Below are 12,800 nucleotides of genomic sequence, written 5' to 3'. Positions count from 1 at the left end.
CTACAGAGTCTAACACCACATTGCTGAGGTTTATTTCTCTATTTCTAGAAACAATAAATCACATGCCAATGGCCAGCACAAAGAAAGATGACATTTAAGTATTTCACTGATCACTAAATACTTGTCTACAAGAAGGTACTACCTCTAGTTTACTCTATGGTTTTACACTGAACCAGTACTTTCTAATAACTACCTCTGCAGACACAGTAAGTGTCCAGTAAATGTGAGGTAACATCTTCCACTTTTTGTAATTTTGAAAGATGCACTGCTTTTTGCAGTATCTTCCTGTGTAAACACATCCTCACCAAGTTCCAGAATCAAAACTGTCCCTAGCTTTAAATTTGGCCTTGGATTACAAACCAGGATAACTTCTGAAATCTGCCTTTCCTGACTCTACATGCTCTTGTCTTTGACTGGCATAATCCTCTTCAAAGTATTTTCTACACTCGATACGTTCTTAAATAACAGGTTGACAAAAACATGCATATTCTTCTCAAGAGCAACATTAACCAAAAATTCTCTAGACATAAAATTTGAAAGAAATGTGATTTTTTCTTGTTGCTTTGAAAACCAGTATCATAAACTTTGTAACAGATTCTCCATTACCACTGTTAAAAGAACAGATTTCTGAATCTTATTTCTACATTGACACAGAGACAAGATGACAAATGTGAGATCAACTTTGGAAAAACAGGTTGAATTACTATCTACAATTTCAGATATTAATATCCAAATTCACTTCGTTTGCAAAACCTAGCATAAAGAACAGACTCACCCTCTCAAGATATTTATTAACTACCGCTTCTGGTCTGGCTGGAAATACTTTTCCAAAAAAAAAAGATCAATTTGTTGCATTAAATTGCTTCCAGGCAGAGCTAAGAAGCAGTTATTTTTAAAATTAAAACAACAGCAGATATATTTTCCTCATGTAGGTTTGATTTAGATCCTGTTCAAGCTTGTAATTTTATCTGCATAATACCACTTTCCTCTCTGTAAGGGATTCTCATCTGTCATGAAAGAAGTCATCATTACCACCACTATAACTACAATTTTTGAAATAATTTTTAATGCCTAAGCTCACCCTTCAGCTATTCAGATCCTAGGGTACCACAAACGATTTTTATTTCCCCTTCCCCAGTGAAGGAATTTCTCAGGTGAATATAATTCTCCAGTTTCTCTGGCATATATTCCTCCCCTTCTTTCTTTTCAACTTTATGAAAAAAATGTTTCATGTCTGTTCTGAAGAAGCATGATTTGTATTTCTCAAAAGAAAGTTGTAAGATTTAAAAGAGTAATTATGGCTAGATGCTACAAGATAATTGTTATTTTCAACTTAGAATATTCAAATAGAACACTGAAAATTCAAATAGAACACTGAAAATTCAAATAGAACACTGAAAATTCAAATAGAACACTGAAAGCTTTGATAGCTCTTTAGAACCTTCGCAAAACTTTCCTTTTGTCCATTTCACTGTTTACTGTACCAAAAGAATCTCCCATGTTTTATTAACACATTTAATTTCAAAAGATCATTCATTCTTACCTAGTACAGTGGAATACGGAACTCACTGGAATCCTAATATTCAACTTAAGCAACACTTGCTGGAGATTCCATTGCTCAAACACAGAGAAATGACAAGATTATCTGTGGTGTGAATAACTACTGGGCAACTAATTAAACACTAGTTTGCAGACTAGACTTTTGAGGCAGGTGAGACTTTTCTTCTTTAAACGGCACTAGTTTAGTTCAGCTCTGCACAATTCAAATCTTAAACAGCCATCAGTTACAGCAATATTGTGAAAGTGTCTCTAGTATTTCTAGCCCACACAATTATGTTAATATTTCTGCGTATCACATTTTCTATCTCTGAGAGTATAATCCCACAGCAAGAAGTCTGCTCAATGCTAGGGCTGCCATGTTGCTCCCCCTGCCAGTCCTCCAGCCTGGCACCACCCAGTCTGGCCTCTTCCCCACACCAGCCTTGGTGCTCCTGGGGACAGGAGGTAAGCCAATTCAGGCAGCCTAGCCAGCACTGGGTTGGATTTTGCAGGGCTAGTTTCTGTATTGTCAGCTCTCCGATACACAGTTTGGGTAGTTTGGCACTGCTTTAGAATTACACTTCAGGGTAGGCATGCCTCAAGGCAACTTTTTATAAAGAAAAATGCTTCTCCAATACATCAGCTAAATGTGAAAACCAACACACAGTTAAGAGTCAGAAGAGAATTGTTACTGCCTGAAAAAAAAGAGTATACAATATATTTGGGTTATCTAAATCTGTTGGCATAGCCTTCATTTGCCTTTTTATGCTTTTGTTTTCTTAAGAAGAGATCAAGTTTACCATACACAGAAACATCATTGCCACATCATTAGCTCTAGTATTGTTGGTTTTTTATTATAACACAATTCTGCCATGTCACTTTTCTAAACTAGAAACAGCCACACTAAAACCCTTTCACAGAATCAGAGACCCATGAAGGTTGGAAAAGACCTTGAAGATCGTCTAGTCCAACCATTAACCCAACACTGACAGTTCCCAACTACACCCTATCCCTCAACGTTATGTCTACCTGACTCTTAAACACCTCCAGGGATGGGGACTCCACCACACCCCTCGGCAGCCCATTCCAACACCCAACAACCCGTTTTGTAAAGAAATACTTCCTAATATCCAGTCTAAACCTTCCCTGGTGCAACTTGAGGCCATTCCCTCTTGTCCTATCGCTTGTTATTTCATTAAAGAGACTCATCCCCAGCTCTCTGCGACCTCCTGTCAGGTAGTTGTAGAGGGCGATGAGGTCTCCCCTCAGCCTCCTCTTCTCCACACTAAACAACCCCAGTTCCCTCAGCCGCTCCTCGTACGACCTGTGCTCCAGACCCTTCACCAGCTTCGTTGCCCTTCTCTGGACACGCTCGAGCAATTCAATGTCCTTTTTGTAGTGAGGGGCCCAAAACTGAACCCAGGAATCGAGGTGCGGCCTCACCAGTGCCGAGTACAGGGGTAAGATCACTTCCCTGTCCCTGCTGGCCACACTATTGCTGATACAAGGCAGGATGCCATTGGCCTTCTTGGCCACCTGGGCACACTGCTGGCTCATGTTCAGCCGGCTGTCAATCAACACCCCCAGGTCCCTCTCTGACTGGCAGCTCTCCAGCCACTCCTCCCCAAGCCTGTAGCGCTGCTGGGGGTTGTTGTGGCCCAAGTGCAGCACCCGGCATTTGGCCTTATTGAAACTCCTACAGTTGGCCTGAGCCCATCGCTCCAGCCTGTCCAGATCTCTCTGCAGAGCCTCCCTACCCTCGAGCAGATCAACACTCCCACCCAACTTGGTGTCATCTGCAAACTTACTGAGGGTGCACTTGATCCCCTCGTCTAGATCATCAATAAAGATGTTAAACAAGAGTGGCCCCAAAACCGAGCCCTGGGGGACACCACTCGTGACCGGCCACCAACTGGATTTAACTCCGTTCACCACAACTCTTTGGGCCCGGCCATCCAGACAGTTTTTTACCCAGCGAAGCGTGTGCCCATCCAAGCCTCGAGCAGCCAGTTTCACCAGGAGAATGCTGTGGGAAACAGTGTCAAAGGCCTTGCTAAAGTCAAGGTAGACAACATCCACAGCCTTTCCCTCATCCAATAAGCAGGTCGCCCTGTCGTAGAAGGAGATCAGGTTTGTCAAGCAGGACCTGCCTTTCATAAACCCATGCTGACTGGGCCTGATCATCTGGTTGTCCCGCATGTGCTGTGTGATGGTACTCAGGATGAGCTGCTCCATCAGCTTCCCGGGCACCAAAGTCAAGCTGACAGGCCTGTAATTTCCTGGATCATCCTTCCGACCCTTCCTATAGACGGCCGTCACACTGGCCAGTTTCCAACCTGTCGGGACCTCCCCGGTCAGCCAGGACTGCTGGTAAATGATGGAAAGTGGCTTGGCGAGCACCCCAGCCAGCTCCTTCAGCACCCTCGGGTGTATCCCCTCCATTTGTTAACTTATCTCTCAGAATACGCACTCTCTCATTTTAAACACCACGAAATCTCAGGATTCTCTTTACATAGTATAACTTCTTGCTAAAACTTTACTATGATCATGTATGCAGAAAATTCTATACATCATTGGGGCCTCTTAAGCTTTCAAGCAGTTTTGTTTATTATTGGTTCATACAAGAGATTCACAATACCTACTTTAAAGTAACATAGCTGCTATAGTCCTGAGCTGTCAAGTAATACTATTCTTTTTTTTTCTTTCTCATTTTCTGATCTTGCTCTATTCAGCAAAACTTGATACACTTGTAATTTCTCATGCAAATCCAGACAAATCTGATTAATGTTTCCAGAACTGTCCTTCTTGGTTTTTTCCTTTCAGAGATGTCTTATTTTTCTAGTATCACACCTCCTTTGTTTTACAGACAAAAGAACAAACGAGGGAGACCCCACAACACCTTCACTTGACCTAAGGTGGCACTGCTGTGAGTCAGATCTCCTGTCCCTCGGTGTGCAGCCCCTTTTGACAATACTTGTGATCCCACAACCAGTTTTATCATAGCACTCTCACATGGACTTACCATACCAGTAACAGATTATTTGTTTATATACCTGTACATTACTGGAAATCCAGGTACTCACCACGTTAGTCAATGATGTATTAAACTGTATTAAACAGCTTGCAATATGAGACAAATTTAAGACACAAGTATACAGAGACACAGACAACAGTGACCTGCATGATAGCATACAATTAGTCTAACCTTTAAATGAGGGATTTCTAGAGACATCACAAGGAAGGATAACGATTAGTTTTGCAGGTATTTATGAGAAGCTCCTATGAAGCATGAAGGAAGAAACTAGGAAGGTATGTGACAGAGACCAACTGTGAGATAAATGGAGATTAATTCTGCTGTTGAAAGATGCTATACTGCTACCATTCCCATCCCTCTCCCACCTTCTCAGCAAAATTCTCTTGCCAAAGGCTACCAGCTCTAAGTGAGCTAGTGAAATAGGTGATCTTCCTGCCAAACTCCAGCTTGGTAACAGCACTGCGGAAGTTACAGCCTCCTCTGGTCTACTGGCAGAGCTGCTCATATGAGGGACCTCTGATCCCATCTAACTCAAAATCAGCTGGGTTAGCTTAGACCAAGTGAACTGCAAGATGTTGCCTGAAACAGGTTGCTGAATGTCCACCCACTTCTCTGACAGGAAAGTTGGAAGGTGGTAACATCCCGCAGGAAGGAAATGATGAAGAGTGGGGAAGAAGGTAACTTCTTTAAACAGTACTTTTAGATATGGATGATGCCTGTCCATGCGGCAAGAAAAGAAGTACAACACTTACAGCTAGTTAAGGGCCTTAGAAATGAAAGATTAATGTCTTACAAATAGAAGTGTACATAAGGAGTAATTTTAAGATCTTGCTGTGAAACACAGCTCAAATGCCTGAGCCGTGCTTTGAGTTAACCTGCTCCTAAGATTTTCTGTGGTTATCTCTGCCCTTCAAAAAAATCTTTTATGTCTCCTTTACCTCCAAGTTAAAGGTATGGGATCTAGCTATCTGTTGTAGACAGAGAGGAAAGCAAGCTGCTTGTGAAGGAACATGACAGTCTCATTTGTTTGTGTTGGGTAGACTTCTGTGATTCCTCTTTTAGATTTACATATGATTAACATTTTTGTTTACAGTGCATACGGTATAGAAGAGAGTGTTTCTGACTAGTAGAAATCAAGTTTATTATTTACAACCATAGTTTTTACACATTTTCCTAAAGAAACAGGGATAAAATTCTTCCTGTCTTTTGCTGTATGTTATCTGTCCTCTGCTCTATAATTGAATATGTAACTGCATTATTACTTTGATAAGGAATTAGTCCATTGATAGTTTGATTTATGATTCAATTAGACAGTTGTATATGTTGTTATGAAAAGCAAGACTTCACAATTTTAGGAGAACTCTAACAGAATTTATCCTCTCTTTATACAACCAGTCAAGTCATTCTACTTACATACACAACACAATGGAAAAAATGTTACGGCACTAAACTACCAAAAGCAAGGAAAATAATTTATAGAAGCCACTTCATCTTGAAATAATACTTACCGGATGAACTGTTAAATGAACAGCCTAGAGCAGTGTTGATGAGGACAAGGGGCAATAACCTGTAGTTTCAGAACTAAATGTTTATGCTGCTTATATAAAAGGAAGTGTCTAAACAGAGCAATTAGAAGACAGAAATCTAATTTCAGTAGAGGTTTCATAGATACAGCAATATACACGTGATTTTTTTTGTTCAAGAAAGAGTATCAAATGCAGATTTGTTGTTTCTCTTTACAAGTTCACATCATCTGAAGTGGAAGTACCAAATCTAAGAGGTACTTAGACACGCCTCCCATGTGAAATCGATGAAGAGTTCAGTGACAAAATACCTATGGGGACTCAATCTAACCTCGTGATTGGACTACTCACACTTTAAAACTAGACACTGGCCAAACTGAGGTCCAAAACAGTTTCCCATTGATTTCACTTTGCTGTTTGTATAAGCAGTACCCTCACAAAACATCTTCCTGTTGGTCCAACAAAATCAATATAGTGGAAAAAGAAAATGTCTTCTCTCTTTTCATCATGCTAATTCTCTGTTCACCTCTGCCCACATAGTCTTTCACTCCTGCAGAGTTATTTTTCAGCAGAGTCAGCTTGCTGATTTAACTAAATAAACAAACAGCTTCAGGTGGCTGTGTATCTGCACTCTCACAACCACGCAACCTTTAGTGAATGTCAGTTGGCTCTGCTCTGGACTCAGAGGAAACAGGCACAGAAGACCACGCTCCTTCTTCAAATACCTTCTATGGAATCAGTAATATCGTGATATCCTTCCTCTTCCATCAGCTACTGTATACCACACTTCTTCACCATCACAAACAGGCATGCATTGCGACAGTTTATATAGCAAAACCAGAATGCATCAATGTGAATGAAGACTAACTCAATCGGCAGACAGCAGTATAGTCCCTTTGTTTCATGAAGCAGTGCACACTATCGATACATGTGCACAACAGCTCATGCAGATACACACACGCTCATTTTCAACAAGCTCAGAAGCATGGAACTGTCTACAGGATACACCCACCGCTCCTTCAACAGGCTTTGCAAACTGCTCAAGACCAGGGCTACCACCCTGTGAGCTAGCCAGCTAGGCAGGTGCGATACACTTGCTTACCCCAACAAAATAAGAGTGTACCATTAGTGAAATACATTTATGTGATTTCTTGTTTTCACTGAAGTTACAACGCAGATTTGTTTGGGTTCTTAAATGAAAGCTTTTGTCCACTGCCAGTTAAAAGACAAAGGGATCACCCCAATTTTTGAAAAGCGTCTTTTACTGCCACCAGAAGAGTCACGTACAGCCATTTTTAGTTTCAAAAAAGATCACCGGCCAGCATCACTTTGAAAAGAAAGTGGAAATCCTTTCCCAAACTAGCTGAGGAGGACAAACAGATGTGAAGATAGAGAGGTTGGTTGTCAGTCAAGTCTGTGGAGAACAGAAAAAAAACCTAGCAGGATGTCTGCAAATGAATATCGGTGCATGGCAAAGGCTTGGGAAAAGTAAATGCAAAAAGCTGGTAAGGGACATTTCACTTCAAACTACTTACACGTTTGTACAAAACCAAGAGGAAAGACAATAATTTAAATTAAATTGTTGTTTGTCCCAAATGGTTACTAGCAGTGTTTCATCATTCAGCAGTATAAGTAACAATTAAAAGCAGGATTAACAAACAATGCGTCTTCTTTCAGTGCAGCAAAATCCTGTTGTTCCTTTTCTTTGAAGCTTTAACTGCTTTGTAGTCACTGGATTAGAAGACTTGAGGACTTGCATACTTTCCAGACTTGCTGAGCCTAATGACAACTTCCTTTACAAAGCAACAGCCTCACAATGAATAAACAAAGTTAAATAGCAAGCCATCCTCTGCATAGAGAGCATAGTGACAGATGCTATAAATTAGATGGAATACTCTAAGTAGCATTTCTTCCCTCTGAGCAACCGCACAACACAACACAGAAAGAAACATCTATAGAAATATTTATGTATAAAAACCAAAGGAAGTTTGCTTAGTATTTTTTCTTTGCGTGCAATGTTCAGAATAATACAAAGAGGCTCTTTAAAATAAATTCTCTCCATCAAAAGTATGATTAAAAACTTCTGATGCTGACTGCTTCTAGCTGACATTTTTATTGAACCTAAAATGTGAATTTAAGACTCTGAAGATAAGCCATGAAAAGGGCTCTACAAGTCATCTATATAGAAGATTCTCATAGTTATCAAACAAAACCCAGTATTTATTACATTTCACTCCCATTGGCTAGACTAAGTCATTCCCATCGGGCTGTCAGTTTTCTAATTAGTGGTCAAATACATTTCCATGCCAATGACAGGTCTGAAAGTTATTCACACCTCACACAAAGTACAGTGAGTTTAGAAAACAGATCAGCTTTCCTACAAACAACTGGAAGCTCACTAAACAGGATTAATTTGCCTTGTCTGTCAACTGGTCCTTTTCTTCCTGCATCTTACATTTCTATGCTGTTTACAGCAGAAAAGAGTTTAAGGAAGAAAACTGCAATTCAATTACAAATGCTTAACATAATCAAGACACTCAAGTGGAAAAAAACATTCAGCAGCAACCCTTGACCTAAGGATAAACTTCACCACTAAACTACCTAACGATTTAATTAATGCTAGGTTTGATTAAGGTTTGACCTAAAGTAGTTAATGTAGTCAATGTCATTTATTCAAAGCTATCTGAAGACTTCTTGTACTCAAAGCCGTATAAACTTTTACCAGGTGACCTATGTACAATTTCCAGAGCTGAAGCTCATTTATTAAACTCAGGAGGGAGCTATAGCTAAATCTCAGGCAACTTTAAAGATTCGAGCATTTTAAAACTTTGTGTAGTTAGGCATTTAAAGGCATTCAGAAGTAATCCGTACTTGTATTTATTTCTCCACTAACATTGTACTCAAATAAATCAGGGGGTTTTCCTTTATGAAATTAGGTAGAAGTTTACAAACTTCAGGCCTTGCAAAATGATAGCAGAGAGTTACCATCGTTTTCGTTCCCTGACATTCTGTTGACAGAAACACTTTTTTTAAAACACAATGTTCTGCATACTTCACAAGTCATGTTGAGTATTAACTTCAGGTTCATTAAACGTCCTTTACTATTTAATGGTAAGGTAACAAAAGTCTATAAGCTGAGTACATTGCGCATCACTAGTTTCAACAACCAACCGTCCTTATTTCTGCTGCCTCTCAGTCACACTGTAAAGTGAACTGTGAAAAGGCTGAGATAATTTTCAAAAATAAACGTTTAAATGAAATGTAGGTTCACAAACGAAGATTAATTCTGTTTACCATTAAGCAAATCTAATTAAACAGAAAAATACCGCTTAACAACAGAAGTACCTAAGTATTTATTGCTGTGATTATGGGCTCTCAACCGCTGTGCTGCTCAGTGAAGAAAATGGAGTCTCAAACTTTGTGCCTATCGAAGCATAGCGAATCCACACCTTCCACAGGTGGTTGAGACGACTATCACAAGCCCGTTTACGGGGCAGCATTAAAAAAATAAACTCATAAAAATCCCCAAATCCGTTTGTAATAGTAGTTAGTGATTTTATACTGCCTCTGAGAAGGCTGAAACGCTCTCACCAAATCTGAAATGTCTCCCGCTAACACACATCGGCAGACACTGCCCGCAACAGCAGACGGGAGGTGGGACTCCCTCCACGACTCCCTCCCGCTGCGTCCGAAAAACAGATCCAACTGCTCGGCAAAACGGTAATACAGTGGGGACGGGGACAGAGTCCGGCATCGCCTTTTACATCCCGCAGAGGACGACCGGGCCGGCCGGCCGGGAGACCCCTGGAGCCCGGGACCCCGCAGGAGGGGCAGGGCGGCGAGCAGGCCGCGCAATTTGTTAGCGGGCCCCCCTTCAAAGGGAGCAATAAAGGCACTAGGAAAAATAAACGCGACGGGCACTGACCCCAGATCCGCGAGCTGTAACACATTCGCCTCCTGCTCTCCCCCCGGAAAACCCCCAGACCTCTTTCTGCTGATCCTCTCCCTTCACTGTAATGCAACAAATGGCAAGACCTAGGACCCCGGAGCTGAATAACAGGAAATATAGGCATCTGTCACCTCCCGGGGAGAGGTAAATGGATTAGCGAAAGCAACAAAGGGAAGAAAAGCCCTTTCAAACGTGCAATTGATTAACAAGTCCCCTCTAATCTGCAGCATCACTGTTTTTCCTTAAAGACATCATCGGTCTCCTCCTGCACTTCAGTGCAATTAAGTCGAAGCCAGGAAAGGGGGGAGGAAGGCGCTGCTTGCCCGCCGAGCTCCCGCGCTGCTCCGTGGGGACAGCACGGGAAGGGTTACAAACCGGGCATGGACATGGTGCCGCCTGTCATCTCCTCCCTCAGCCCCCGGGCAAAGCGCCCCGGGAAGGAGTTGGTGAGCAAGGTTCATCTGCTGCAGAGGGGGAGAGGGCACTTTTCCAGAGAATGGTTTCACGAAAGATCAAAGACCTGAAGCCGGCAGCACCTACCTCCGCGGTGCATTTCACATCCCAGGCAAAGCGAAAACGTTAAACCTCCCCTTCTCTGCTCTGAAAGCACCACACATCCTAAGCGTGCGGGGGGCGGGGGGGGGGGGGAAGTTTATGCGCCTTCTTTTACAGGAACTGTAACTCTTACACCATCGCGGCTCTCCAACCCCCCACGCTCCCCAAGGTCCCTATAAATCACGGCGCTCGCCTCGGAGATGCCGGACAAACTGGCAAGTGTTCAGCAGCCGCACTGCCGCTGCCACGGCGCAAGGTCAGATGTTAATAAGGGCAGTTTATTCAGCTCTAAAAACAATCGCCGAGCTCGCTGAACCGAGTCCTAGTGTTTCCTGAGCCTAGAGGCTGATCTCCTCAGTCCCCAGGGGTCGGCCAGGTACACAGAGGAAATGGGACCCTCTAAAGCTCAAAAACACACAGAAAGAGACCTGCCGAGCCTCTACCAGCTGCAAGCACGGCGGCTGCCCCTTCGCCCACTCAACTTTAATTCCCCCCCCCCCCCCCCCGCCTTCCTTCTGGTTCCTACTGAGATTCTGGCAACACTCAACGGCCCAAATAACACATTATTATAACTACTCCGAGGGGAGGGCTGGAGGGAGGGCGGGCGGAGTGAAGGAGGAGGCTCCACTCATTGCTATCCACCCTCGGAAACAACAAAACCCCGAACTTCTCCTTTGTTTTCTTCTTCTTTCCCCCTCCCCCCAGTCGTCACCAACCAGCCTCGGTGCGCTGAACCAGCCGAGGAGCGGCACGAAGCGCCCGCCGGGCTGGGGCGCCGGGATGCGCTCGGGGAAGAAGTTTTAGCGATCCCTCCTCGGCGCAGCCACCGCTGCCATCGTCTCCTGCCAGCCCCCGCCCCCTCGTAAAAAAACGCAACATCAGGTTTCCATTTTGCCAAAAAGAAAAGAAAAGAAAAAAAAAAACAAAAACAAAACAAAAACAACAACAAAAGAAAAACCCAAAACGAAAAAAATAAAAAGTAACCAACATCAACCACCAACTGGGGATGCTGGCGGCTCCGCCGGTCCCCAGTGGATACGCTCAACTCTTCTAGAACGCGCGCAGCTTTCCCTGCTTCCCCTCTGCCTGCACACCCCCTCCCCTCCCCTCCCGCCGGGGTCCCGCTCCTTACCTGCCGCGCGGAGGCGAAGGACCGAGGCGGCCGCCAGCAGGGCCAGGAGGCGGCCCGCCGCCCCCCGCCGCCCCGCCGCGGGGACCATGCTGCCCGCCCGCGCTCCCGCCCGGCCGCCGCGGCACAGAGCCCGCGGGGTAGCAGCAGCGCCTGCGGGCGGAGCAGGGTCCGCTGCCGGTGCCGCGCCGCGGGGGCTCGGCGCTGCCGCAAACTTCTCCTCGGCACCGCCGCTCCGGCCCTGCGCTCCCGCTAACGGACTGTGCCGGACTGGGGGCGGAGGAAGCCGCGCTCCTTTCCCCTCCTCCTCCTTTCTCCTCCTCCTCCTTCTTCCCCAGCATCCCAACGTCACCCGGGACAAACCCGGCACAGGGGAGGGGAGCGACGCCGAGGGGCGGCCAGGGCAAGGGCAGTCCTTGCGCTCCGGCACCCTCTGCCGGGGGCAGCCCCCGGCCCCGGCCAGCCCGCACCCGCCTCTCTCTGTGCACACGGGCAGGGGGCCTCGACCACCCCCACGAGCTGGCAGGGCTTGGGCCCGCTCTGAAGCGCCAGTCCTGCCCCCAGAAGCCTCGGGAAGCTTCCAGTTTCCTCAGAAAAATCCCCAATAAAACAAAAATAAGTGGTCGGGGGGCACGTCAGCCAAAGCCACTACTATTTCTCTCCTTTGCCTCCTTCCTCTTCGCTGCACAGCTGACGCCTTTTTGTGCCCACAGAGCATTAAGTGATTGAAAACAGTTACTCCTGCCCCCAAAACATCCAGGGGCATCAGCCCCGCAGCATGTACTCCAAGAGGCCAGGACCACTGCGACTTGACATGTTCCACCGGTGCTCTCCTCTTAGGGTGTCAAAAGTAAATTTTACTTTCTATCTTTAACAGGTAGAAAATTATTCTGTTCCCAGTAAAGCTTCAAAATATTTCAGCGCTATCTACCGCCAGAAATAAAGGCATTATGAGCACAATTTAAATATACATTTAAAAATCCTTTTTATCTTATAATTTTTGTAGTTCAGAGAAATCCATGCTCTAAAATAATGCAGAACTGTGAGCAGGCTTCTGTTAAATATGTCATA

At 44.4% G+C, this 12,800-nt stretch overlaps 1 protein-coding gene across 1 annotated transcript in view; it reads right to left on the bottom strand.

Moving 5' to 3' along the window:
• Positions 1-11,977, bottom strand: part of ROR2 (receptor tyrosine kinase like orphan receptor 2) — a 169,470-nt gene extending 157,493 nt beyond the window's left edge. The window contains exon 1 of the mRNA XM_074812505.1: positions 11,733-11,977. Coding sequence (XP_074668606.1) covers positions 11,733-11,820 — 88 coding nt within the window. The 5' untranslated portion in view covers positions 11,821-11,977. The remainder of the gene's footprint in view (positions 1-11,732) is intronic.
• Between the last annotated feature and the right edge of the window lie 823 nt (positions 11,978-12,800).

This window comes from Strix aluco, chromosome Z (assembly GCF_031877795.1).
Source record: "Strix aluco isolate bStrAlu1 chromosome Z, bStrAlu1.hap1, whole genome shotgun sequence".
NCBI lineage: Eukaryota > Metazoa > Chordata > Aves > Strigiformes > Strigidae > Strix > Strix aluco.
The sequence above is the reverse complement of the archived record's forward strand: the minus strand, read 5'-3'. Positions and strand labels throughout refer to the sequence as shown.